General features: G+C 38.2%; 1 protein-coding gene across 1 annotated transcript; it reads left to right on the top strand.

The window, feature by feature from the left end:
* The first annotated feature begins 37 nt into the window (after positions 1-37).
* LOC131165015 (peptidyl-prolyl cis-trans isomerase FKBP42) lies at positions 38-27,467 on the top strand. Its single transcript, XM_058122626.1, has 8 exons — positions 38-260; positions 486-568; positions 6,440-6,622; positions 23,952-24,041; positions 25,180-25,364; positions 25,460-25,582; positions 25,716-25,868; positions 26,866-27,467. The coding sequence occupies exons 2-8, from the start codon at positions 535-537 to the stop codon at positions 27,190-27,192; spliced, it is 1,095 nt and encodes a 364-aa protein (XP_057978609.1). The 5' UTR covers positions 38-260; positions 486-534; the 3' UTR covers positions 27,193-27,467.
* Positions 27,468-27,921: the final 454 nt, after the last annotated feature.

Raw genomic sequence — 27,921 nt, 5'->3', positions numbered from 1 at the left:
TTAAACCTTAAATACAAATAAATAGCAGAGCTTGGTTGTTACGCGCATCAAGGGAACGTGGTGAGGCCTTCACTGTTATTGTCCTCGCTCAGTCCATCCATTAATGACCGTCTTTCTCCCCAACGCTCTCCTCTAGTCCTCCTCCTCCTCGCTCCGGACCGTGTCTCCAGAATCTTCTTCGGACTTGCACACTGGTCTCATTCCGTCTGAATTCTCTCTTTATCCAACAACAAGAACTGTAAAATTTAGATCCATTTCCGGTAAGGAATTCAGCACCATTCGCTATCTTTCTCTATTTATCAATAGTTCTTCTCAGTGCATCTCAAGACTTGCACGCCAGCTCCTTTAGTCCTTTCTCTTAATCTTCTTGGCATGGATATATACTCGCATAATTTGTTTTGTTTTTTTTTTTTTCCGTTGTTTTTTAATTTTTAATTGAATTTAAAATCTAGATGTTACGGACTTGAATTTCGGTTTTACTGCAGCAATTTGAGAAGACAGTTGGTGGGTTGTTGTCATTCTGGGGGGGTGGAAATGGAGGATGTGCGGGAACAGAGTCAGTCACAAGGTAATGCATCACACTCGTTGCTTTTCTTTTTCAGATGACAAATATGTATGGCGTATTGTGTTCTTGTGTATTTGCGTAAATGGAAGGCCTATTCTACTTATGTGCTGGATTTATTGTACTTGTGTAGTTATCCTAGGCCTCAGGTGGAAATTTTTGCAATCTGTAAGTGAGCTTATAGTCTGATGTTTAACAACAAAACTAGAATTGGTTTCATATGTTGTTCATCCCAAAAAATGAAAAATGCAACACCCAGTTTGCAAGCCTGATATCAGGTTGCTAGAAATGAGAAATTAGCAGGTCACACACACAGGTAGCTTTGCTCACAACTCAATGGAATCCACCAAACAGATCACCACTCTAAAGATACATATAACTCACCACTTTAGAGATTCAAAGTTTAAAGATAAAGTTCACTACTCACAGAGGAGATGCATTACAGAAGAGAAACAATGTAAAGCCAAAGTCTCAAATTTTCTTTCAAATCACACTCTAATATGCTAATACATGCCTCATATGCTTTTATACCCTTCAAGCTTAGAAAAATGATACTTCACGTATTTCAGATAAATATAATTGATTTTGACAAAAAAAGAAAACTCAAAAGGAGAGCTTAACATGTTCTCTGACATGGGGAATACAAACAGGTACATAAAAAGCTTGAACTGACAGACTGCACGCTAAAATTCAAACTACCCTATCTTCTAGCAGACAAGCCCAATTAGTGTCTAATTCAATCCATTGAAAAGAGCACTTCTTCAACTTTGATTCCATATATGACATGCATATTCTTAAGCTCTAGAAACTTTATGCAAATGGGTTCAAAATTGGGCCAAAACCTGCTGGTCCACATCTTCAAGAACTGACTTTGTGTGCATGATTAGGTCACCTTTTAGCAGTGCAAATTCCCTTGAAATAGTTGGACACATTCCTGAGTCACGCTCCGTTGGTTGAAGAAGACTTGTCCTCGTGTCTTATGTGTTATCATCATCATAATAAGGAGATAAGTCAGCAACATTGAAAGTTTCTGAAACATCATAATTAGCTGGAAGTTCAATATTGCTAGGATCCATCTTCGCTTCTTCACTGGAAACGACATAGCCTAAGAAACCAGGCTGTTGGTGAATAATTGACACATCTTCAGGTTGACATACAACTTTTGATCTCGTAATGTCTGAAATTCAACTCGTAAATTATCAAGATGCTCCTTCTTGCCTTCGTAGTACACAAGAATGTCATCAAAATAAACAACAAATTTGCCAATAAATGGTTTAAGTTAGTCCTTTTTTAAAAGTACTAGGAGCGTTAGAGTCACCAGTGGCATAACCATCCATTTATGATAACCATCTATTGTTTTAAACGTTATATACCATTATCTCCCTGTCTCATTTTTATTTGATGATAACCACTTTTGAGATCAATGAATCAATCTTTGGAAAAGTGATAGCACTATGTAGTTGATCTAATAAATCATCAAGGCTAGGATTCAGAGAGCCATGACCAATAGAAATCTTGTTGAATTACCCTTCTATACATGCACATTCACCACAATCCATCCTTTTTGGGCACAAAAAAAGCTGGCACAGTACATGGGCTCTTACTTTCTCTCACCAAACCCTTTGCCATAAGCTCATCTACTTGCCTTTGCAATTCTTCATGCTCCTCTGGACTCATTCTGTATGCTGCCTCGTTGGGAAGCGTAGCACCAGGAATAAAATCAATGCAATGCTGAATGTTCCGCATTGGAGGAATACCTGGAGATGTATCTCCAAGAATAACATCATTAGACTCATCAAGTAAGGGATGCACTTCAAGTGGCAACTCACTCACTTTTGCATTTTCTTCAAAAACAACTAAAACATGTGCTATCTCTAAACAATCCTTTTTTTTTTTTTTTTTTTCAAAAAAGTTAAAGCAAATAATCAAATTAATTTCCACCCCTTTAAAAGGTTTGGAAATGATCTCAGGATTAGGAGGGCTCAACGCAATCTTCACACCACTTTTTACAAAAGAGTAAGTATTTCTGTAATCGTCATGATAAACTCACCTACCATACTGCCATGGGCGGGCAAGCAACAAATGACATGCATCCATAGGTATAACATTACACCAAATCTGATCATTTTACTTCTTACCAATTGGAAATGAAACAAGACACCTTCTATTTACCTTTAGCTTGTGATTTTTATCTAGCCACCACAATTTGTAAGGATGAGGATGTGACTTTATGTCGAGTTGCTACTTGTCTACCATTTATGTGGACACAATGTTAGCAGAAGCTCCACTATCAATATTGACTTCACAAACCTTTTCATCAGAGCTACATTTGGTGTGAAAATGTTGCAATGAACCCAATCCTCATCTTCTTCTTGGGCTAAAACTCCTTTGAATGAGAAGCAAATCTCATTGGTCAGCATAAGTTACTTCTTCCTTATTTGTTCAAATCGGTGAGCCGTTTCCATCTTGTATCAGTTTCTTTATAATGGATAAAATTTTGTGACTAGGAAAATCATAAGCAATGTGTCAATCGAGGTCTTAAATTTTGATTTCGACTCAAATTTCGAAGCTCCAAAAGTATGGAAATTTTGACGAAAATTTCAATTTTGATGTCAGTTTTGATTTTGATTTGGAAAAGTATCAGAAATCAGTAGTAAAGCATGAAATTCTTTTATGAAACTTTATAAATGGTTAATAGATGTAATAATATAAGTTTAGGACTAAAATATTACAAGTTAAATACATCTATCTTGTATATGAGGTGGAAAGTTGTAATATAATGTTTATCAAACATATTTGTAAAATAATGTACACTAAGCATATTTAGGTCATACAAATGAAATTCATAAATTATTTAAATATTATTTATTATTCAAATAATGATAATTTAGACATGAATGGTTAAATAAAATGTTGTTGTAATATAATTTCAAAATCTGTTGTAATATCTTTTATTTTGATAAAAAAAATGAATAAAATTAAGAGAGAAATTTCACTCAAATCCTAAACTCTCATTTGAATTATGAGGAAATTTCATTCTATAGTTAAATTTTCAACAAGTTTCACTAAAATTTCGAGATTTCAATAAATTTTAGATGATTTGTTGAAATTTTGACAGAAATTGACTGCCATTTCAATTTTGGGGGTGACGGAATCCGGAAATTTCAATGGAAATTTTGACAATTTTGTGGAAATTTAAGACCATGGTGTCTATACCCTTGATGCTTATAATACTTTTTTGAGCTAGCATTTGATGAACTAGCTGACTTAGGACAGCCCCAACAGTACTCCTTTCTGGTGCCTTAGAAGAGAAGAGGGTTTGGTTGCTGTATTAGGCTTCGAGATGGACGCACTCCCTTGGTTCGAAGAGCTCTCCTTGGTTCTAGATTTGAAACCACACCTTCGAACTCTAGTTTGCTGTTTTTCTGCTTTCAGCGCAAGTTTCCTCACAACGTTTAAACTCCAATAAGGTTGTAAACTAACCATTTGACTAATCTCCTTATCCAACCCACCCAAATTGTGAGCTATTGTTTGTTCTTTAGGTTCAACTATGTCACCCTTCAACATTAGTTGCTCAAATTCCATTGTGCTCTCCTACATAGAGAGATCTCTCTGCGACAAAATTTTCTTCACTATAATGTTCTGGATAGAATCTCCTATTAACCCCCCCCTTTCATTTTCTCCCATAAGTTGATCTTGCTTCTTCCTTCATGAGATCTTTGCTTTGTGAAATTCTTCCACCATAAAGAAGCATATTTTTTTGACTTTTATAGCAACTAATTTCACTTTGCATTCATTTGACTCCTTGAAATCGAAGACCCTTTCAACAGTTTGAAGCCAGTCAATGAAATCATAAGGTTGTATTCTCCTTCAAATTTTGGAATATCAACTTTCACATTAGAGTCTCTAGAAAACTTACAATTGTTTCTGCTGTAGTGATGAGAGCCGAGAGGAAGAGACATCACTTGAAGCATGACATGGAACATGATGGAAAGGATTAACATCTCCATCACCTTTAAAAGGGCATCCCCAGGTTGCAAGGCTCTGCACTTTGTGAGGTAAGGGGGAGGGTTGTCACAGCGTACGCAGCCTTACATAGAGGTGTTGTTTCCTTGGACTCGAACCTACGACCAACCGTCACATCACCATCACCATTGTTGGAACCATTTTCAGAAGTATTTTTGTCACCAACACAATTCTCACAGCTTTCAACATATTGCTAGAGTTCTTGGATTTGTTTTCTCATCTCATCCATTTCAGGATCACAAATATCTCTATTATGTTGATCTTGCACAGAACGACCACAAACAGCCATGAGAATTGTGCTCTAACACCAACTAATGCAGGGTTGCTAGAAATGAGGAACTAGCAGATCCCACACCCACACAAAACTGGTAGCTTTGCTCACCACTCAATGGAATTCACCGAAGAGATCTAGAAACAAGGAAACCCACCACTCAAAAGATATATATAATCATAACTGTAGAGATATAGAGTTTAAAAGATAAAGTTCACCATTCACAAAGGAGATAAAGAATTGAATAGAAATAAGGCAAGGCCAAATTCTCCAAATTTCATTCAAAATCACACTCTAATATGCTAATACATGCCTCAGATGCTTTAATAGACTTGGAACGACCCTCCAAGCTTAGGAAAATGACACTGCACGTTTCTAGCTAAATATAATTGACTTTGACCAAAAAAAGAAAAGTCTCAAAAGAAGGGCTTATTATTTTTTCTGGCATAGGGAATACAAATAGGCACAAAAAAAGGTTAAACTGGTAGACTGCACACTAAAATTCAAACTACCATAACTTCAAGCAGACAAGTCCAATTAACATCTAATTTAATCCATTGAGAAGAGCACTTCTTAAACTTTGATTCCATATATCACGCGCATATTTGTAAGCTCTAGACCCTTTAGCAAATGGGCTCAAAATTGGGCCAAAACATGCTTGTCCACAGCTTCAAGAACTGACTTCGTTTACATGATTAAGTCTCCTACTAGTAGCCCAAATTCACTTGAACTAGTTCGGCACACTCCTGTGTCAAAGTCTCCACTCCATATTTTTGGGGATGGGGGTGGGGTGTAGGGAGTTACATTTATGCAAAGACTGCTTTGGTGACTTCAACCTATGACCTTTGGGGCGAGTGCATGTTGCAAGGATGCTATGCAGCCTTACCTCCATGTTTAAAGAGTTATTTCAGTGACTTGAACCTGTCTTCTCTCGGTTGCGACACACTTACCATTATGATGCAAAGAGGAAAAATTTAACGAACAAAATTTTTTATGTTACTTCTACACGTGCTTAAATTTATTTGACAGATGCTTTTTAGTCGTTACTTATCTGAAGTGAGTCTGGAATTGATTGTTCAAAGTAGCAATGGTCAATTGATTAAGGCATAGAAGTATCTTGAATAATCTTCATTGTATAATTTTTTCACCTTTCAGGCAGTTAATCTTTGAGACAACTTAGCTCTGGAATGGCCCCTTGTCTTTTATGTTACTTGGTCTGTTGGTCCTAAAATCTCATACTTTTGATTCTTGTTCAGTAATTATAAATTTCCCAATTAAAATTCAAGGGTGTAAGTGTAGTTGTCAGAGATGCCTTGTGAAAGATGTACCCTCTCAAAGCTCATGGATGCTTTATGCCCCTCTAAAATATAAAGATCAGAATTCATACTAGATTGCTGAGTTAATTAGTTTGTATATCAAACTAATTCATTTTTGTATGAAACTGCTTTCTTTGAATCTTGTAGCCCATATAAAATTGGGACTAAAGAGCAACAAATCAATGGAATTTTGTTTTAAGCATTAGATTTTGCAAAGCAAAGGTCTACAGGATTGAATGATGTGGTAATTGGTATTCTTTTCAGCTCAAGAAAATGAAAGTGAAATAGTCATGGAAAAGGCTGCATTTGTGCACGGAAATCCCATTCAGGATGATAATGATCCCCCAAAAGTTGATTCTGAAGTGGAAATACTTCACGAGAAAGTCACAAAACAACTCATGAAGGAAGGCCATGGGCAAAAGCCGTCCAAATATTCAACATGCTTTTGTAAGTACCATATTGTTACTTAATATCTGCTGGTGATGAATTCTTGAATTTTTTGCAAAACATTAAGACAAAAATGTTTGCTGTAGAAAATCTTGTGTAATTTAATCTAAACCACGCCAAAATTTTTTTAATGTAATGGGAAAAATGTGGTTGTGGATGCATGTTGTGAGAAAATTTTAGTAGTTTAACTCAACACCTTTTGCAGAATTGACAGTCAACTTTTGGCTTTGATTTGTGCATCTCCTCTTTGAGCATCAAATTTTTTTTATGGTCTTGAATACACAATTGTCAGTCCATTTATGCAATTTCCTATGAACAACAGTTTTTTTTTTTTTGTGTTCATTATTATTTCTTTCATAATAAAGGAAATCTTGGCTCTAAACTTTAATTATTAATTTCTTTAATAATATCTTGTTGGCTTGTAAGTATCTTATTAGGGAAAAAAAATGTTATGGCTTGCAAGTAGGAAGTTCCAGGTGTTGATGCTTTTTGATCTCCTTGACGGCATCAATGTCTGAGCATACTCACGGCTTTGAGAAACAGCATTGAATTTTTTGTTCAATATATTCTAGCTTTGTGTCCCAGATCAAATCCTAGTCTGGTTTCGAGGAAGTCATACCTAATGAGTGCTAAGTTTCTCTCTTCATGCTTGGTGTTCTAATGTCCTTGGCTTTGGTTCTTACACTTGAATTTATTGCCTAAGGTTCTCATGTTTGAGCTGATTATTGCATTCAACTAGCTAATTTAAGTTGATATGATTGCAGTTTGTTGGGGAAGCTGATGAACTAAGAGAGCAGCATGTGCTGTGCACATCAAAGAGCTTGTGCAAACTTGCTCAGTAGTTAAACAAGCTGGGCCCAATTTACTTTCTGATTATTATTATTACTATTATTTTCTTTTTTTAAAACTTGGTTCTAGAACTTGATAGGCTTGTTCAGTGGATTCATTACAAATTGTTACGAGGAATCAAATAATGTTTAGAACTATATGGCTGCCTTCAGTTAAAGTAGCTTGTTATTGAAACTTTTTTAAGATATTGTGAAGCAGGCATGAGGACCTCTTCCCTTTTGTTCCTTTTGTTTGGAGGAAAGAGTGGGAAGAGAAAGAAAGGTTGGATAGGAAGGGACAGCAACTGACCATCTGATTAGAAGACAGCCTTTTGAATTTGTTAGTCATCGCTTCCTTGTATTTTTTTTCCTCACCATTTCTGATGCCCCTCCTTTGGGTGGTTCTATCTTATTTCCCATTTATTCTTTCACTGTTTTCTCCCTTAGGTTGTCAGGTAAAGATTTATGTTTAATTGCAAAGATAAAGTTTAGGGATTTTAGGTTTGTGCATGGTTTTTTTCCTTGCAGTTGTTGCTATTGTTGTTGTTAATCTTCTCTTTTTTTGTCCTTCTCAAATGTCAGAAGTGGTAGTTTATTCATATCTGATCTTGTTGCTCCTGTCAACGGAACAGCAAACAGCAAAGCAAAAGATTTCTTTCCTTTCTTCAGCCCACAATTATTTCCTTATTTCTCAATTCATTATTTTGTACAGTTAGCATATATTTAGTTTACATGTATAAGGCTAGAATTATGCTAGAACTTATTTACTTTCCATGTATAGCATTCTTGTAAAGTCTATATATAATATACAAAACTCAAGGCCCAACCATTCGGCCATTCACACAATACTTTGACATGGTATCAGAGCCAGCCAACTGCTAATTTTTTTTCCTCCTTCGAATTTTTTTGTCTTCTCAGTTTTGGAGGTGTCTCTCATTTCTATAGCTTTTGTGTTTTTTTTTTTCTCTCATGGAATTTTTTTGTTCTCTGTTCTTTTGGTATTTCTGTGGTTGAGTGGCTGTCGCAGCAGGTTTTCTGGTGCAGGAAACAGCTTTCTGTAGGAACCCGAACCGTAATATATGAATTTAAATAATTAAGAGAAGGGTAAAATTGGAATTTGAGCAGGCTTCGTCCACGAAGGCCTCGTGCTTCTCATCGACGAAGTTCAGAGGCTCGTCGACGAGGAGAAGCTGAGGGGTTTCTGAAAATTGGAAATCTCAGGCTCGTCGATGAGGCCATCGTCTCGTCGACGAGCTGTCTATATGGTCTCGTCGACGAGGACGCCGTTCGTCGACGAGAAGTGGCCGAGTCAAAGGGCTATAAATGGATAATGTCATTACTTCTCAGCTAAGAAAACTCAAATTCTCTCTCTATCTCTCTAGAAACTCAACCTACTCTCTATCTCTCTAGATTTTTTCGCCGTATGTAGCTGGAATCAACGATCCAACGTTACCACGAGGATCAGAGCGGGATTCTCTTCAAGTTTTGTGGGTCGGATCTTTGTTCTGGACATTTTGGGGTTTTGGCTTGAAATCGAGGTAAACCTCGGTTTTCATTTCCGTCCTAGTAGTTTTGTAGAGAACGGAGTCGTGAGTATATGTTGTACTGTGGTATGTAGGTTTTGGAACTCGGTTCGTTGTTTAGGGGCCTTGGAGTTCGGGATTTGTCATTTGGGAAAAGGTGAGGGAATTCAGTTTATGTCGGTTATTTTTGAAATCAAACTCGGTAGAACTGTGGTTCACGGTCTTGTGTGCGTTTTGGTTACTCATTTGGGGGAATCTGACTGGTAAAATTATGGGTTTTTCATGTTACAGTTTTGGGAAAAAGGGGGTATTGGGTTGCATCCTTGGTTTTGTTGGAAAATCGTAGGTATATGGTTATTTATACTGTGTAATAGGGATGGTCGTGCCTGGACTTTATTTAAACTATATATGTTTGGAAAATCATGATTTTTGGATTACTAAATGGGTGTGGTTTGTTTGGTTATATGAGCATGCATGATTGTGTTTCAGGTACTGAGAGTGTCCGACTTTGTATTCGAGGGCGTATGAAATCGCTGGTCATGTTGGCAAGAGTGTTTGGTTCTATATCTGAGGGCGTGAGCCTTACTGGTTGATCACCGAAGGGTGTGGATCCACTAGTTAGTGCCGGTACGATTCCATGGGAGCCTGGGGTTCGCCATGTGCCGGGGACGCTGTGTAATGCGGGGCCGACTATGGGCCGAAGGGTGTGACGACACCGGGATGATCATGTGTGTGTGCGCGTGTATGTACTTAGTTTTGAAATTAGTATTGGAACTGCATTTAGTTATGTATGTTTTGTTGTCATGGTAACACTCAATGCCACACACCAATATAACCTATACCTGCCTTACTGAGAAGTGTCTCACCCTTGTTGTACGTACATATTTTTTAGATCCTTCGAGTAACTGGAGTTAGCTTCTTGGTGTAGAAGCGTAGTGGTCGGTGTACTGTGGGGAGTATCTAGGTAAGTCGTAAGCTTGTGCTGGGTGGTTTTTGGGAGTTTTGGCTGCCGCTTAGGTTTGTGCTGTGTTTTGTGGAGTTTGACTCCTTTGTATAGACTCTGGTATGGTACAAAATGTGTATAAAAGATTTGTCTTCCATTATATATTGGTGATATGAATGGATGTGTTTAGGGTGTCTGGAAACCCCACGGGGTCGGACCCTTATCTATTGTACTGTATCTTGGTATTGTATGATACAGGGATAGGTAAGGTTACTTTTGCACCCTCGGGTCCCATTATCGGGTTCGGGGCGTGACATTTTTGTTGCTGTTTCTGGTACTTCTCTGTCTCGGCACAGCAGGTTTCTGTCCTTGTGATTCTCGGCACAGTAGGCAACAACTTTCTGTTGCTGTTTCTGATGCTTCTTTGTCTCGGCACAGCAGGTTTCTATCCTTGTGATTCTCGGCACAGCAGGTTTCTTGGTTCAAGATTTATTTTTTAGTGCAGGAAGGTTGGTCTTGGTTCTCTCTGTTGCTGTTTCTAGTGCTTCTCTGTCCTTGTGATTCTTGGCACAACAGGTTTTTTGGTTCAAGATTTATTTTTTAGTGCAGGCAGGTTGTTCTTGGTTTTCTTTGTACCTGCGTTGATTTATGTTTTGGGCTTCTAGATTTTCTGGTGGTTTTTTCTTTCTGCACAGTCTTTTTTTTTTTAGCTTCTCGATTTTCTCCTTTATTTAGCATGGACTCTGCACTTGTGTGTGTCAATTTTACGGGCAACAATTATTCTACGTGGGCTTTTCAATTTGAACTTTTCCTAAAGGGAAAAGATCTTTGGGGTCATATTGATGGCACAAATTGTGCACCCAATCCTGATAAATACAAGAAGTCGGCGGCTTTACCTTCATGGGCGGTGCTTGGTGCTGAGGATTCAACGGCTTGTCCTTCATGGGCTGTGCTTGATGCTCAGATTATGTCTTGTCTTCTTGGCTCAATTGAGCCACATATTGTCCCCAACTTGCGACCTTATCGCACCGCTCAATCCATGTGGACTTATTTAAAAACAGTATATCATCAAGATGATGTTGTCCCTCGTTTTCAGTTAGAGCATGCGATTGCCATGTTTCAACATGACAATTGTTCCATCCAATACTATTATTCGGAGCTTCTGACTCTTTGGAACGAATATTCTGATCTGGTTACTGCGGATATTCCTGTTGCCTCTCTTCTCATTATTCAACGTCTTCATGAGATTGGTTGTCGTGATTAGTTTCTTATGAAACTCTGCCCCTAGTATGAATTTGTTCACTCATCTCTATTGAATCGCTCTCCTATTCCTTCTCTTGATGTTTGTTTTGATGAGTTACTTCGTGAAGAACACCGACTTAGTACTCAAGTTTCTCTGGCACAATCTCATGGTAGTTCAGGGTTTGTCCCTGTGGCATATGCTGCTCAACGATGAGGACCGCCTACTCAATCTAGCACCTTGCAGTGTTTTTGCTGCAAATAATTTAGGCATATCGCTGCTAATTGTTCTAAGAAATTCTGCTCTTATTGCAAAAAGAAGGGTCACATTATCAAAGATTGTCGTATCTGCCCGCAGAATCGTCAGGCCCAGGCATTACAAACTTCTGTTATTGTTAACCCCACAGTAACTTTTGTGGTCCCTGGCTCTTCTTCAGGCGACTCCTCTATTCTTGCACCTTCTACAGCGAATTACTGCACACCTGAAATGGTGCAACAAATGCTAATTTCGGCATTATTAGCGATAGGGCTCCAAGGTAACAATTCGACTAAACTCTGGTATGTGGACTCAGGTGCCTCTAATCACATGACGAATAATCCCACTATCCTATGTCATGTTTGGCCCTACGCTAGTCAATCTGCTATTCAGACTGCCAATGGTAGTTCTTTGCCAATAGCTGCTGTCGGAGATGCCTCTTCTGAGTTCACTGATGTGTTTCTTGCTCTTGAGCTTTCCACGAATCTTATTTCTGTTGGTCAATTAGTTGATAACAATTGTGCTGTTAATTTTTTTGGTAATGGTTGTGTTGTGCAAGACCAGGTAACAGGAGAGCCGATCACGAAGGGACCTAAAGTGGGGCGCTTGTTTCCACTATTTTTGCTTGTTCCAGCACGTTCTCCAGTTTCTTCTATTAAGTCTTTTGCTTGTAATAATGTTTCACATCTTAGCATGGTGTGGCATCATCGTTTAGGCCATCCCAATACTCAGATATTATCGCATGTATTGAACTCTGGTTTACTTGGTAATAAAGAACATTCTTCTTTATCTCTTGAGTGTGCCTCTTGCAAAATTAGTAAAAGCGAAACTCTTCCCTTCCCTTTGCATGCTAGTAGAGCTTCTCAGTGCTTTGATCTTATCCATAGTGATGTTTGGGGACCTTCCCCAGTTAATTCACATGAAAAATTTAAATACTATGCAACTTTCATTGATGATCATAGCATATTTACTTGGGTCTACTTTCTTCGCTCTAAATCTGAGGTTTTTCGTACTTTCACTGAGTTTTTAGCGTATGTTGACAATCAATTTTCTGCTTCTATTTAGACATTACACATAGATTTTGGTAGTGAATATGTGTCTACTGAGTTTCAGGGATTTTTGGCTTCTAAAGATACTATTCATCAATGTTCATGTCCCGCTACTCCCCAACAGAATGGAGTAGCCGAACGGAAAAATCGTCATTTCCTAGATGTGGTACGTACTCTCTTGCTGGAATCCTCTGTTCCATCCTTGTTCTGTATTGAGGCTCTGAAAACTGCTACTTAGTTGATTGATCGTTTACCTTCTCAAGTCCTACTCATGGAGTCTCCCTACTTTTGCTTATTTGGTAAGCAACGTAGTTACGATAACCTTCGTACCTTTGGTTGTGTATGTTTTGTTCATTTACCTCCTCATGAGTGACATAAATTATCTGCTCAATCTGTTCGATGTGCATTATTGGGATGTAATGTGTGTCAAAAGGGATTTGTTTGCTATGTTCCTACATTACATGGTACACACATTTCTAGGAATGTTATTTTCTTTGAAAATCAACATTTCTTTTTTTGTGTCGTTTGTACCCTCCTCTTCTACTGTGATTCTCCCCTCCTTTGAGGAGCAGTTCTCGGATCCTCATCAAGTCAATTCTCGTTTTAAGCTAGGTATTGTGTATACGCGATGCTCACGCCCACAGTCTCTTTCGGTAGCTCATCCAATATCTGATCCTACCATGCTCCAGATTTAGTCAGTTGCAGCACCTCCAGAACCTTTGGTACGTCGCTCTTCTTTAGTGTCTGTACCCCCCGATAGGTATGGGTTTCCCTTTTCAAGTTCTGGCAATTCTATTTTAGCTTTTACTGCTGCATTGTCCAATTTAGATATTCCCACATCCTACTCACACGCTACCAAGCATGATTGTTGGCGACAAGCTATGTAGAAAGAAATTGCTGCTCTAGAGGGCAATCACACCTGGGACATTGAGCCTTGTCCTCCCACCATTGTTTCTCTGGGTTGTAAATGGGTTTACTCAGTTAAGGTCCGATCTGATGGAAGTCTGGATCGTTACAAAGCTCGCCTTTGTTGCACTTAGGAATAATCAGGAATATGGTGTCAATTATGAAGAGTCTTTTGCTCCTGTGGCTAAGATGACTACTGTTCGTATGATTCTGGCTATTGCTGCTTCCATTGATGGGCCACTACATCAAATGGATGTCAAGAATGCTCTTCTTCACGGGGTTCTTAAAGAGTGTATTTATATGAAGCCACCCTTGATCTTGTTTCCTTCTCCGACTTCACATGTGTGTAAGCTTTGTCACTCTCTTTATGGTCTCAAACAAGCTCTGAGGGTCTGGTTTGATAAATTCTGCACCACTTTATTACAATTTTCATTCAAGCAGAGCAAGTATGACACTTAATTGTTTTTTAGGAAATCAGACATGGGTATTGTTATTCTTTTGGTTTATGTTGATGATATTGTGATTACTGGTTCCGATTTTGCTTTACTTGCTCAGCTTAAGACTTATCTCTCAGAGTCCTTTCATATGAAAGATCTTGGGTCTCTCACATATTTTCTTGGTCTTGAGGTGAATCGTAGTCTCTCTGGTATTTCACTTAATCAACCTAAGTATGCTAGTGACTTCGTGACCACAACTGGCCTTCAGGAGGGTACTTCTATTGATACTCTCATGTAATTAAATGTCAAACTTCGCATAGAGGAGGGTGACTTACTTGCTGATCCCAGTTTATACCAGAAGTTGGTGGGTAGTCTTGTCTATCTCACCATTACTAGACCAGACATTTCTTTTGCTGTACAGCAAGTCAACTAGTTTCTTCAGACTCCTCATCATCTTCATTTGGTTGCTGTCCATAGGATCATATGCTATGTTCAAGGCACTTCTGCTTGTGGTTTATTCTTCCCTGCAGGCAATTCTACTCGCCTTGCTGCTTATAGCGATGCTGGTTGTGCAGATACACGTCGCTCCATCACTGGTTGGTGTGTGTTCTTAGGTGATGCATTGATCTCTTGGAAGAGTAAGAAGCAAGACAGAGTTTCTAAGTCATTGACGGAATCTGAATACCTGGCAATGTCTTTTGCTTGTTTTGAAATTTTTTGGCTTCGAGGTTTGCTTGCCGAGCTAAATTTTTCTGAGACCAATCCTACACCTCTACAAGCCGATAATACGAGTGCTATCCAGATCATGGCCAATCCTGTCTATCATGAGCGCACAAAGTATATTGAAGTCGATTGTCACTCTATCCGTGAAGCATTTGAAGCTCGTGTTATCACTTTTCCACATATTTCCACTGAATTACAAATTGCGGATATCTTCACCAAGGCTCTCACTCGTCATCGACATTGCTTTTTAAGTAGCAAATTGATGCTTGTTGATCAACCCACATCAATTTGAGGGGGGCTGTCAATGGAACAGCAGACAGCAAAGCAAAAGATTTCTTTCCTTACTTCAGCCCACACTTATTTCCTTGTTTCTCAATTCATTATTTTGTACAGTTATCATATATTTAGTTTACATGTATAGGGCTTGATAGATCATAGTTTATACATATAGGGCTTGATAGATCATAGTTTACATATATAGGGCTAGAATCATGCTAGAACTTATTTACTTTACATGTATAGCATTCTTGTAAAGTCTATATATAATATACAGAACTCAAGGCCAAACCATTTGTCCATTCACACAATACTTTGACAGCTCCTTGGGTGTGCAAATTAGGACAAGCCCAGCCTTCTTTGAGCTTAGCTACATGTTGTTGAGAAGGCTTAATTCCTGTTGGCCGAGCCTGACAAATGATCTAAATCAATCAAGCCTAGCTTGGACAGCTGGATACTTCGTTTATTTCAACTCATTTGCAGCTCTATAGGATTTTAAGAAAGGAAGAATAAATCATGCTGAAGTTCTTTCATTACCTGTTTTCAACATGGGGAGATCATACACGTGTATGTTAAATATTACGCTTTGAAATGACTTGTTTTTTTCTTGGAACTTTTCTCGATGATATTATTTTCATTGTAGTAGAAGCCACTGGGGGTGGTGGCTTAGCAGTTAGAGTTGCATATTGAGTTTGAACCAAAGTGGTAAATGTGATTGGATTTTAGCTCATGAATTTTCTTCTCATTCTTTTGGCTCAATACTGCTATGTCCTTGTTGGGGTTGGGATATGGCTATGGCTGCCTTAAGGCTGTCTCTGTAACTCCTGTGGCAAGCTGCTAAGGAAGGGCTTATGGTCTTCATTTATGCTTGTTTATGTAGGCCTTTCTTGGCATTGGTCCCTGTGGGTGTGAGTGCAGCAATGGTCATGCCCAAGATGGGTTGCAAATTGCAATGAACCATTAGCTGCTCCTATCATTTTTTTTTACACAACAAAAGAAAGATGTGAGTGTTTAGACTTTAGAGAACTATACTAATGAACAAACAACTAAAGGAATTTTGTAGTTACTTATATATATGTTTTGATGTTTCTGTCTAAAATCTTTTGACTTTGTAATTTTGGGATACTCTTAAAATGAGCAATTTTGATCAAAGACGGCATGTAGTAGTAGTAACTTTCAAACTTATATGTGGGGGAATACATGGGAGAAACTTCTATGCATGGGGTACATGGGATAATCATGCGAGGAATACCTGTCAAAAAAAGTTTAAAAAATGCATAAATGAATTACATTTTCTAAGACTTTTATGAAAATAATGCAAACAAGGAAGAAAAGAAGTAGAGAGAAAAAAGGGAGAAAAAGGCTCACTTGTTTTCCTTCCCAAAGCAGAGAGGTTTGGCGAGAAAAGAAGAGAAACTAATTCATAACTTTGCGAAATGACAATGATGCCCCTTGAAAATTTAAAAAAAAAAATCCACAAACAGAAATCTTATTTATTTTATTTTTCATTTAATGGGGCCTTGTGTAATTTAATTAATCCAAAAAAACTATATTTTTTTTAATGTCAAAAAATTTTAATTTTGTATTCTGTCCTGCATTTTTCTTATGAGGGTATTATTGTAAAATGATTATATATAGTTTGTTTTCTTTTCTCTCCCATTAGTTGAAGACTTGAAGTGTTGAACCAAATAGGGAAAAAAATATCTCTTCAAATTTCTCCTCTCTCCTATTAGTCTTTTTTTTTTTTACCTTCTCTCTACTTCTCCCTAACAAGCGCACTGTAACAAAATGAGAGGCTATAATTTATGTTTGAGTATAGTTATTGTTGCTGTTTTATTCAGTTTATTAATAACATGATGCTGCTTGAAGGGTGAATATATATTGCACAACTGAAGTCTTTTTTGATTTAGTCATCTAAAACATCAAGTATTCTGAGTTCGTGTAAAAGGCTAAACATCATAACAAATCCAAAAAGAATCACAATCATAACTAAAAAATTAAATGGAGTACACCTTGAGAACCTTTAGAATGCACAATCGAGGTCTAGAAAACAAAGGTCGATGATCATAATTAATTAATCCTTCAAAAAAGAGTCCAAAATCTCATATATGACACCTAAGAATTTTTTCTTGAAAAAAAACATCAAGGCCTCATAAAAGGTAAAACTTCATAACAAACCTTGAAAGAACTATAATCCTATTTAATTATGAAACTAATCTTGAAATCCATTGGGATCGGTCTTGCCTATGTTATGGTACTTTGTCATTATTCAAAGCAACCAAAAAAAAGAGTCTGAAGAAGCTTCGCTAATGTGGGGATGTAGGCTAGTTGCTCATTTATTGCTTGGGCGGGCAACTCTTTCTTAAGCCAACTTAATTAGCCTTTTGACAATGAGATTACATGTGTTGCTGGCTGAGCTTTGGACGGCTTTTGTATGCTTAACTTCTCTTTTCTTCTTCTTCTTTTTTTTTTTCCAAGTTCGTTTTCTCCTGATCAGCTCTTGGAAGCTGCATAATTATGAGAACATATGGAGACTTGTGAGGGATAGCTAGAATGTGGTGATGTAGAAAGATTGAGGAAGACCAATCTGACATTAGGGAGTGGCGAAACAGTTTTGTTTCAAGGCTATATTTCTGAACATCATTTTTTTGCTGTTTGTACTCCTGTAATATCTCTTTGGTTATAGCGTATTATCTATCTTATCCATCAATTGTCGGTGCATTCCCAAACCATGCTAAATTTTTATCTCGTGTTTGTGTGATTTATCATATCTTATGGCCATGTTATGTGTTTCTACTTAACCCCCAACTTTCTCTTGTGTTTGTGTGATTTATCATATCTCATGGTCATGTTATGTGTTTTTGCTTAACCCCCAATTAGGTCTCAACGAGATTTAGTATTTTGGATTGGAATAATTTATTAATTTATGACGGAATATCAAAGAAAAGGCAGGTCTCGATCTTGGGTTTGGAGAAAAGGAGTTCCATGAATAAATTAGAGATCTCCTCGCTATAACGGTGTTGATATGATATGTTTGTCCGCATGAAAGAATAAAGAAGACGAGTACAAGGGCTGGCCTGTTATTCAGTGGTTTTGTTTAGTGCTTGTCGACATCGGATTCTGGTCCGGGGTGCGTCGACGAGTGGAAAATTGTTATGCCTGGCAATCCCCAAATAGGATTGTTAAATGGGGTGGAGTAGACTCAAGAAAAAACAAAGAAGAAAAATATGGAGTCACCACCTTTATTAATATTTATTTTATAGGAAAAACAAAGCAAAAGCCTAAAAGGCGTACAGTCTAGAGAAAATAGGTTCAGGAGTACGTTGGAGTGTAGGGGAGGTGGTAGGCCAATCATTCTAAAGGAGATTAGTCATCCAACACCCTACAACACCCGTTAGGAGAACAATTACCGCTATGTGTGTGTGTCCTAATTAAGAAAAAAAAAAAAAGGAAGAAAGCAAGGAAAATCCCCTTTTGATCATCTAGTGAAGAATCATTGTCCAAGAGTCCAAACAAATAGGGTTAAAAGCCCTAACATACTCTTGTTTGAAAATAGGAATTAGCCTAAGAATATCCTAATTTTTGAAAAAAAAAAAAAAAAAACGATGAAAAAAGATTTTGATAGATTTCCTTTGGATTTATGATTTAGAAAACCTCACATCAAAGTTTTAATTTCAATCATGGATTGTATGATGTGAATGAGGTTTCTAGTTCAAATTTTGGATAAGTGATTGAAATTAAAGAAATTAATGTTGATGGAGTAGAGGATTCCTTAATTGATGTCGAGCTTTAATAAAGAGTTGAAATAATCCATCTTTAATGAAGAGTTGAAAATCTTAGATTGACTATCAAGGTTTAATGTCAAGACAAGGTTGACTCTTAATGGAGGATTTTGAAAATCTCTAATTGATTATCAGGGTTTTAATGCAAAAATGGGGCCAATCCTTGATTGGACATTTAAAAAAACCTTGATTGGAAATCAGGGTTTTAAATGCAGAGATTTAGTCAACTCTTGATTAGAGTTTTGAAAATCCTTGATTGGAGATCAGGGTTTTGATCCTGGGATTTAATCAACCCTTGATTGAGATATGAAAATCCTTGATTGGAGATCAGGGTTTTAATGCAGGGATTTAGTCAACCCTTGATCGGAGGTTTGAAAATCCATGATTGGAGATTAGGGTTTTAAATGCTGAGATTAGTCAACTCTTTAATTGAAAACTTGGGAATCTTGTATATTTCAATTATCCTGATTGGATTGAGTATCCTTAATTAAGGCAATCGTCATTTATGAAAAGGATTTGAAATTTTGACAAAGGAAGATTTTTCAATTTGACAAAAAAGGAAAGTTTTTGAAAGAATGCTAAATTTATCACTGACTATTAAAGGTAAGAATTTGAAAATTTGAAAAGGGAAAGTTCCCATTTTGATAAAAAGGAGAGTTCTTGAAAAAACTACTAAATTCATCATTGGTCTTTAAAAGGAAAGGATTTAAGAATTTTGGAAAAGGAAAGTTTCAATTTTTGTTAAAAGAGAAGGTTTGGAAAGTTGTCAAATTGGAAAGAGTTTTTATTTTTTTTTTTAAAAGTCATTTTTCTTTTGAGAAAAAGAGATTCCAAATTTATTCCTAGCTCCAATCCTGTGGTGCAAATGTCAACTCCATTCACCTATATGGGTTTAGTGGAGAGCAGTTGCCCCATGTCTAGGTTTGAGAAAGGGTAGAGTACCATACAGTGTTGCTCCCTTGACCATCCTATCGTCAACTAGGTTAAAGCCTTAGAAAAAACTTAGAGACCGAGAGGACATGCTAACCAAAAGGGGAATAGGACAGCGCATATTCTTTAAAGAGAATCTAATAATAAGCGAGCTCAAATTAGCTAAAGCACATTGAAGATGATTTATGATGCAAGAACAAGTGTAAAGTCATGTTAGAAGCAAACTTTCAATGCCCACAATTAACTATCATTAATAAAGCCAATTTCATTCATGCCATGAGACCCTTTTAAAGAACATATTTCTCCAAGAAAGAAAATAAGGGGATCCATTACATCGTGTAAGCCGCCAAATTAATCACAAAGGCTTCAACCAATACACATTCATGTACCTTTCTTTCATTTAAGAGGCAAATTTAAGGATGATTTGAGCATGCAGGCATCTAAAGATTCATAGTGATTAAGCAAAGACCAAATTACTTTCATGTGTCCATTCAAAATTAAGAGAGGCATATTAATCAATTGAAAAAATGATGCAATCATACAAATTTCCAATTCAGAGGAGCATGCCTAATTCTAATACCCTTTGCAAACTAAAATCAAAACCCAGCCATAGGCCTGGCAAAACGGGTCTAGACCCGACGGGTCACCCATGACCCGCTCAGTTAAAACCAGTCAACTCGGGTTCGGGTTAGGTCACCCGGCTAGCTACTGTTGAAGTTAAAACCCTAAATGACTAAATCCTATTCCTAATCCTCACCACGGCTGCCTCCTCCAGGCTCTAGACTACCCTCCTCAATCTCTCCCTCCATGAGTGACGACCATAACGAAAGCTTACTTCAAGTGTGCCGACAAGTGGTTGGACTTGTTGGTCGCCATCGCCAGAAGAAGCAGGAAGCAAGCCTTGGATCTGGCACGAAATCAAATCGCGAGGTAGAAGAAAGGTAGGGGTTACGAGTCGAATGGTTGAAGAGAACAGAGACGACTTTAAACAGCAAAAGGAGAATCGAGCATGGTGGATGGATCGGAGGTCTGGGGAGTACCAGTTCGGTTTCGAACCGCGGAGTGGAGATCCAGCGAATTCTTCTTCTTCTCCCTCTAAATGGCTCTGGTAGGAAGAGCTCCTCGCCATTGCCACTCGCCAATCGCTGTTCTTCTTCTTCTTCAAGTCTCCTTCTTCAGACTAATTTTGATTTAATTTTTAAACCCCAAGATTTAAAAATCTGATTTTGATTCCTCCTCCTCCAACCGAGAGAGATCTGATGAGAGATGAGAGATGAGTGATGAGTGATAATTTAAATTTTTTTCTTTTAAATTTTAAAATAATTAATTTTTTAAATCAGGTAACCCGTGATCTGCCCGTTTATTAAACGGGCGTTTAACTTCGACCCGTTTATGACCCCACCTGTTTCCAACCTGCACGGACCCAACCCCTAAAAAAACTTGAATGAACCTAATGAAACTTTAAAAGAATAACCTAGCAGCCCATGCTGCTGTCCATACTAAAACCCAGCCTAACTCTTAAGATAAGACCTAAATAAACCTAACAAAACCCTAGAAACACCACACACACAGCAGCCCATGCTACTGCCTACACAAAGACTCAGCTGAAACTCCTAAAATAAAACCTGAACAAGCCTAATGAGAAACCCTTAGAAGCACCACACAGCAGCCCATGCTGCTGTCCAAATAAAAACCAAGCTATAACTCTCAAAATAAAAACCTAAGCAAACCTAATGAAACCCTAGAAAACCAACACACAGCAGCCCATGCTGCTGGCTAAACAAAAACCAGCTAAAGTTTCTAAAATAAAACCTAACGAAACCCTAGTACCCCCCCCCCCCCCACCCACACAGAGCAGCCCATGCTACTGCCTAAATGAAAACCTACTATAACCCTAAAAAAAACCCTAAACAGACCTAATGAAACCCTAGAAGAACAACCCAGCAGCCCCTGCTGCTGTCTAAATAAAAACCCAGCTGTAGCTCTTGAAATAAAACCTAAATAAAACTAACGAAACCCAAGAAACACAATCCGGCAGCCCACCAAGGCAGCCCCAAGGCAACCGTGCATCCATTCAAACCAAAAGAAAAAAAAAAATTTGATTTACCCCAAATAAAAATCAAAGATGCATGTTTTAGATCAAGAAGAAGAAGAGAAAAAAACCTAACCATTGTCATCTTGCAGCCACTGTGGCAGCCCCCCAACTCAGCCATGCAACCGAAACCTAACCTGGCCTCCTACTGCCCCTACGGCTGCTGTTATTTGCGGCCCCTCAAAGCCCCCTTAAACCTATGTACAACCACCCCTAGCAACCCCCTTTTGCTGCTCACTGCCTCCTTGGCTGCTCCTCTCTTCTCTCTCTTTTTATTGCTGCCACATAATCCTAACTATCCTAACGAAACAGCACCCTCCTGCTGCTGTTTGCCCTAAAACAACCCACAACAAGACACCCAAAGTTGCTACTTACGGCCTTAACAAACCCCTTTAGCCCTTAATATGATAAACCCTAAAAAAGAACAATAAGATAACATGATAATGAAAGGAATTACCTTGAGAAATCCGAGTGCAGGGGCTGCCTCCTCCTTTCTCTCCTTTGATGCTCCTATGGCCGATAAAACCCCTTCTTCCCTCTTTTTCTTTGAGTGGTCATCCCTTCCTAGGGTGCTCTCTCTCCTTGTTTTTGTGTTGTGTGGCCATAGCCTCTCTCTATCTCTCTCTTTTCTTAGGTAGCCGTATCTCTCTCTCTCTCCCCCTCTCCCTCTCTCTCTCTCACTCTATTCTAAACTTTACCCCCTTTTATTTCTCTTCAATTGGGCTCTCAATTGTCTCCCCCCCCCCCCTCTTGCTTTCCTCCCTCCTATTTATAGGCAAGGAGGAGTTAGGGTTTTCTTAAAATAATTTAATGGACAAGAGTGTCCTTGGAGGCAAGCTTGCTTCCAAGTAATGCCCTTGGGCTTCTTGTAGTTAGCTCTTGGGCCCCTTGTGGCCCAATTGGGCTCATTTGAACTACAAGGAGCCTTTTTAAATTTAAATTGGCCCCGTTGTAGCCCCATTGGGTTCCTTAAGACTACAAGGAGCCTTTCTTAAATTTAAAAGAGCATTCTCCTCTGACAACAACCCTTTTTTCAAGCTCTCTTAGGATCAATGCTCCTAGGTAAAACCCCAAAATGGGCATCGACAGTGCCCAAACTAGACACTTTTCCAAAAAAAAAAAAAAAGTGGTAATATAAGGGGTGAAGCGTATAGATGCTTTACTGTACCAGCTCCCTGAAAATTTGAAATCCCACATCAATTAGACTGATGGTTGAAGGATATATGTGTGTATGTATATGTATATTATGTGTGTGTGTGTGTGTATATGTGTATATATATATGGGCTGATTGTTTTGGGAATTGACTGCCTTAACATTTCCATTCCACTGTTCGGAGGCATTCCAAAATGGTATCAGGGCTGGACTCCTGCCAATGGAGTACGATTTGGGGATGAGCTGATGCAAGCTAGTGGGTTTGTGAAGCCTTAAAATGAAAGAAGTGGTAGATTTTTGGGTCCGTGATTCCGGGTGGAGGTTGATCTGATCTTGCTGAGCATTAAACAGTGAAGTGCAAACTATGACAGGCCAGTGAGCGAGTGTACAGGACCCGAACTTGGGTATATGGTCAAGAAGGGGTGGAAAGGGCTTGGATGTGAGAGGCTCAGATTAGGGTTGTTGACTTTTGGCTGCAAGTCATCAAGCTGCCGCTAAAATTAAAAAATGAAGTGGAAAGTTGCTTCATAGTTGCAGCTTGAGCAGCTACGCTAAAATCAATATCCGACATTGACCAGATGAGGGAGGATTGAGGGGTATGTAAATGGGATGGTGAAGATGCTTTGGTCAATGAGGCTCCAAGGGTTTTTGTCAGGCCAGTGGACTTGTGTCTTGTCCTTGTTGACCTTTCCATGCCACTAATGTCTCAGGTCTGGAGTCATTACGCATGTTCATGATTTGTTGCTACTTATGTATCCTTGCGGCTATTCCCGACGAGAGTAGAATTTGCTGTCTGATGAGCATAAAGAAAGCCGTCATATACATGATTTGTTTTGAAGGTTTGTTTCTATCATCATTTTTGTATGAAGTCCTGGTTCTTTGATGCTCTGCCTATGAAATAACATTCCAATTACCTGTGTTGGAACTTGGAACTGTTCTTTTAGTGTTTCTCTATCAGCAGTGATGAGCTTTTGTATTGTTGTGATGTATGTGCCTTTTAGTGCAGTTCTTCATATTCCAAATGTTGCTATGCAATCTGTATACTAAAACATTTCAATTTTTACTAATAATTAACTACTAAAGAATCGTCTTTAATGATGGAAGTTTGTCTTATATTTTGAACCTGGGGGTTCAAAAAGATTTATTAACTTGAATGTGTGATCTGAGACTGTGTCACTACATTCACGTGACAGTGCACTACAGGGCATGGGCAGAAGGCACTCAGCACAAGTTTGAAGACACATGGCATGAGCAAAAACCAGTTGAATTGATTTTAGGGAAAGGTATATGCATATGCTTAGTTGATTCTTTATTTTTAAAAATTTGCATATAGTTCTTTTAATTCTTTTCCCGTTAATGCATAAAAATTCTTCAATAGAAGTCCTAATGTGAGCTATGAATATGTTTGTGCTTTTTCCCCACTGTCATTCACTTATTTGCCCTTTGAAATTGTTAAGTCTGTAGTGATGTTCGATTAATATGAAATGTTGGGGGCACAATGACCTGTTGATATTCTTTCCTTTTTCATGCAGATTTGATTGGTATGGAGAGACTTTATGGTGTGTTTGTTTTTGTAGGCTAATGTTTTGTAAGATTAGACTGGACTGAATTGTATTGTACCGGATTGAATAGGATAATTATCCTATGAACTGTTTGATTTACCATCTATTAGGGATAGGAAAAGGACATAGGTGGAATTTATTTTTATGCCTTTGAACGCCCTTATCCTGAGCTGCCTCCTACGGCGGGAGGGACGGAGGGAACCAGCCAGCACTAGCTCATCTGGAGAGACTAAGAAGCACCCCTCCCTGGCCTGTCCTATCCTACACTTGTGCTGGACCAGACAAAGGCTTAGAGTGCTTAGTCAACCCTAGCCAAGCCTAGCTGCCCTAGCCCATGAGTTAAATGCATCCTATAGGTCTGCCGATTGAAGGCATGAAAATAGAGATTGATCCTATTTGGAAATAGTTAATTGATGTTATCAGAAGTTTAACAGAAAAATAAAGCAACATGGTTGTACTTCCCAGGTGAAAACTGAAAAAAATAGAGTAAAATCATTGGTGCAAAAATGTGTTTTTCAGAATCTAATTCAACTAGGATCCAATTCAGGATTTTCCTTGGGAGGGATCAAGTTGTGTGATAGGCAATAAGTCAATGAAGCATAAATCAAATTCCACCGGAGCCATAGTGCAAGCAAAGTCTTGATAGGGCAATTGTCACTGCTTATGGACCCACTCAAATTTTTATTTCCCCACCAACTTATTATTTCAGTCAACTTACCACATAGTTTAGTCAAGCATTTGTTCTGATCCTAATAGTGTTTAAATTAAACAAAATAATGATGGTTAAATTATTCCTTTTTCTTTCAGTGCAGTTTTATAAATACAATGTGAAATATGAATAGTTCTTATTTTGCAACAGAGAAGAAAGAAATGACAGGACTGGCCATTGGCGTCTCCAGCATGAAGTCTGGTGAAAGAGCACTGTTACATGTGGGTTGGGAATTGGGCTATGGGAAAGAAGGGAGCTTTTCATTCCCTAATGTTCCTCCCATGGCTGATATTGTATATGAAGTTGAGCTTATTGGTTTTGATGAAGCCAAAGAAGTAAGGTTCCCCCATTCGACTTCCCAAGAATTTGTTCAATGGCAAAAAAGGATATCTAACTAATCCAATTTCTGTTGGCTGAGGGACATTTACAGGGAAAAGCTCGTAGTGACATGACTGTGGAGGAGAGAATTGGAGCAGCAGACCGCAGAAAGATGGATGGGAATGCTTTTTTCAAGGAAGAAAAGTTAGAGGAGGCCATGCAACAGTATGAAATGGTCACAGACTTCTGTTTTCTGAGTGTCCTGTTTTATCATTAAAATTGTCATTTTATTCTGTATGGACCTTTTGTTTCCTTCTTTATGTTTTGCCCCTCTTTTCCAACAAGTTATTGGCATGTGTTCACATTAGGCCGTTGCATATATGGGTGACGACTTCATGTTCCAGTTGTTCGGGAAGTACAGAGACATGGCTTTGGCTGTAAAAAATCCTTGTCATCTCAACACAGCAGCATGTCTGATAAAGCTTAGGCGTTATGAGGAGGCCATTGGACACTGCAGTATTGTACGTATGCGGTTGCAATGTCAATATGTCTTATACACTGACATTTGATTGCTTTGATCATCTTTAAATACTACTATTTCAAAGAATCTCTGGTACTTGCAGGGAAATCAATAGTTGCACGCTTGAATTATCCAAATTTTGATTGATATATTTGTTCAGCCCTTTTTTTGGGGGATTTGTGGATGTGGGTGGGAGTGGGGATGATCTGAAAATGCAGTGAGTTTTGTACTAATTTTGAGTCAATCAATGGTGGATGTATAGGATGTATAGTTTAGATACAACTTCAAAATCTCTGTAAGGTCTATAAAGACCCCATTGAAGATAAAACTAAACATAGGGGTCTTTAGCATTTTCTTGCATTTATATCGGTATTTTTCTACTTATTGTTTTAATATTGCCAAAGCTGAGCCTTACCGTGCACGTGCACACACACACACACACACACATGTATTTCTACATCTCAACTTTCTGTAAACTGAATTTTTTAAGCATCTAAATTCTAAACTGTTAGAATTAATTTGAGATATATTCATAATAGAGGAAGGGATTTAGAAGCACACCATGAAATTTTTAGTTTTCAAAACCTTTTAGGTACATCCCGTTAACTACATCTCCATGTATCATCAATGCTGAAATAGGGGTTTCCTGCTTGTTAGGATTTCATCTTCTCAACATAAAGTAACTGTAGACATGCCAAAGACTCACAAAGAGCCCAAATAATGTTTCTCCACACTGGCCAAGGAATTTGCCCATGAATGCAATTAGATTCATTTCTTTTCAATACCTTCCTCATGTTCTTGTGTAAAAAGTCATCCATGAAACATTATCTTTGTGAGTTGCACATGATATGTTTAGATACAAGCCAAGATTCTCTCTCTCTCTCTCTCTCTCTGCATGTGCATAGTTGGGTGGGCTTCTATGCATGCAAAATTGTCTAGGTGGTGCTTTTTTGGCCATAAAATATCTGATGAATTTAATTAGAAAGATGGGTTCACAGGTATTGGCTGAGGATGAAAACAATGTCAAAGCACTTTTCAGACGGGGAAAAGCGAGAGCAGAACTTGGGCAAACAGATGCTGCCCGGGAAGACTTCCTGAAGGCACGTAAACATGCACCTGAAGATAAACCAATTGCAAGGGAGTTGCGCCTTCTTGCAGAACATGACAAGGCTCTCTATTTGAAGCAAAAGGAAATTTACAAAGGAATTTTTGGACCAAGACCCGAACCCAAACCCCAGCAAACTAACTGGCTCATCCGCATTTGGCAGTGGCTGGTATCATTCCTATATCGTCTCTTCAAACTTGAAAGGCACAAAGCTGATTAATATGGGCTTAGAATAATCAAACTTGACTGATGAGAAATGAAGCCTTTAGTACTTGATATAGCCATTACTTATGACTTTTGGTTTCAATTGTATCTGTAATTGCTGAAGATTTTACAAAGCTGATCATTCTCGAGTTTTTGAATGATATGACAGATTAATAAGTGAAGCCCTTAATTTTAGATAGTAGCTGTCATTGATGATTCTGATATCAAAGTGTTATCTATTGTTGCTGAAGGTTTCAATGTATCTGTTATGAATGTATTTTTCTTGAACTACCTCAACGTGTGTGTGGATCTGTTTATTAGGCCCCTTTTTTGTGTAGGTGGCCTGAACCAATTTTATGGTTTGAAAATTTTCTTTTGAGGATTGATGCTTGTATCTGTTTCTCTTTTGAGTTTTTGTTTGTGTTTTATGGGGCACTGAAAACAAGTTCAGTTTGTGTTAAGGGTACAAGGAATTGATCTGTGAGAAAGGCATGGAAAATGAATTGTGAGCCATTTTGCGTGCATTGTGCTTTCAAAATTTGTGGTTCGCTCTCGCCAAAGTGGCTGTACATTTAATAGCTACAGCTGCAGTCATAAATATTACTGAGAAATTCGCATGGTTGCTTACCCGTTCTCAATATAGATGCGCCTGCCTTGATAAAATATAGAGAAGTAGATTAATCTGTAAGCTTCTTGCTGTGGCAAAACTAACTCTGTTCTGGAAAAGCAGCTCACATTTTATCAC

Source organism: Malania oleifera, chromosome 9 (genome assembly GCF_029873635.1).
Source record: "Malania oleifera isolate guangnan ecotype guangnan chromosome 9, ASM2987363v1, whole genome shotgun sequence".
NCBI classification, from domain to species: Eukaryota; Viridiplantae; Streptophyta; class Magnoliopsida; order Santalales; family Ximeniaceae; genus Malania; species Malania oleifera.
This window is presented reverse-complemented; position numbering and strand designations above follow the sequence as displayed.

Bases quoted from the DNA above. Each gene is read 5' to 3' on its own strand.
- LOC131165015 (XM_058122626.1), top strand. From the start codon at position 535: ATGGAGGATGTGCGGGAACAGAGTCAGTCACAAG. The intron at 6,623-23,951 runs GTAAGTACCATA...TTCACGTGACAG, and splicing joins CAAATATTCAACATGCTTTT to TGCACTACAGGGCATGGGCA. The intron at 25,365-25,459 runs GTAAGGTTCCCC...GGACATTTACAG, and splicing joins GTTTTGATGAAGCCAAAGAA to GGAAAAGCTCGTAGTGACAT.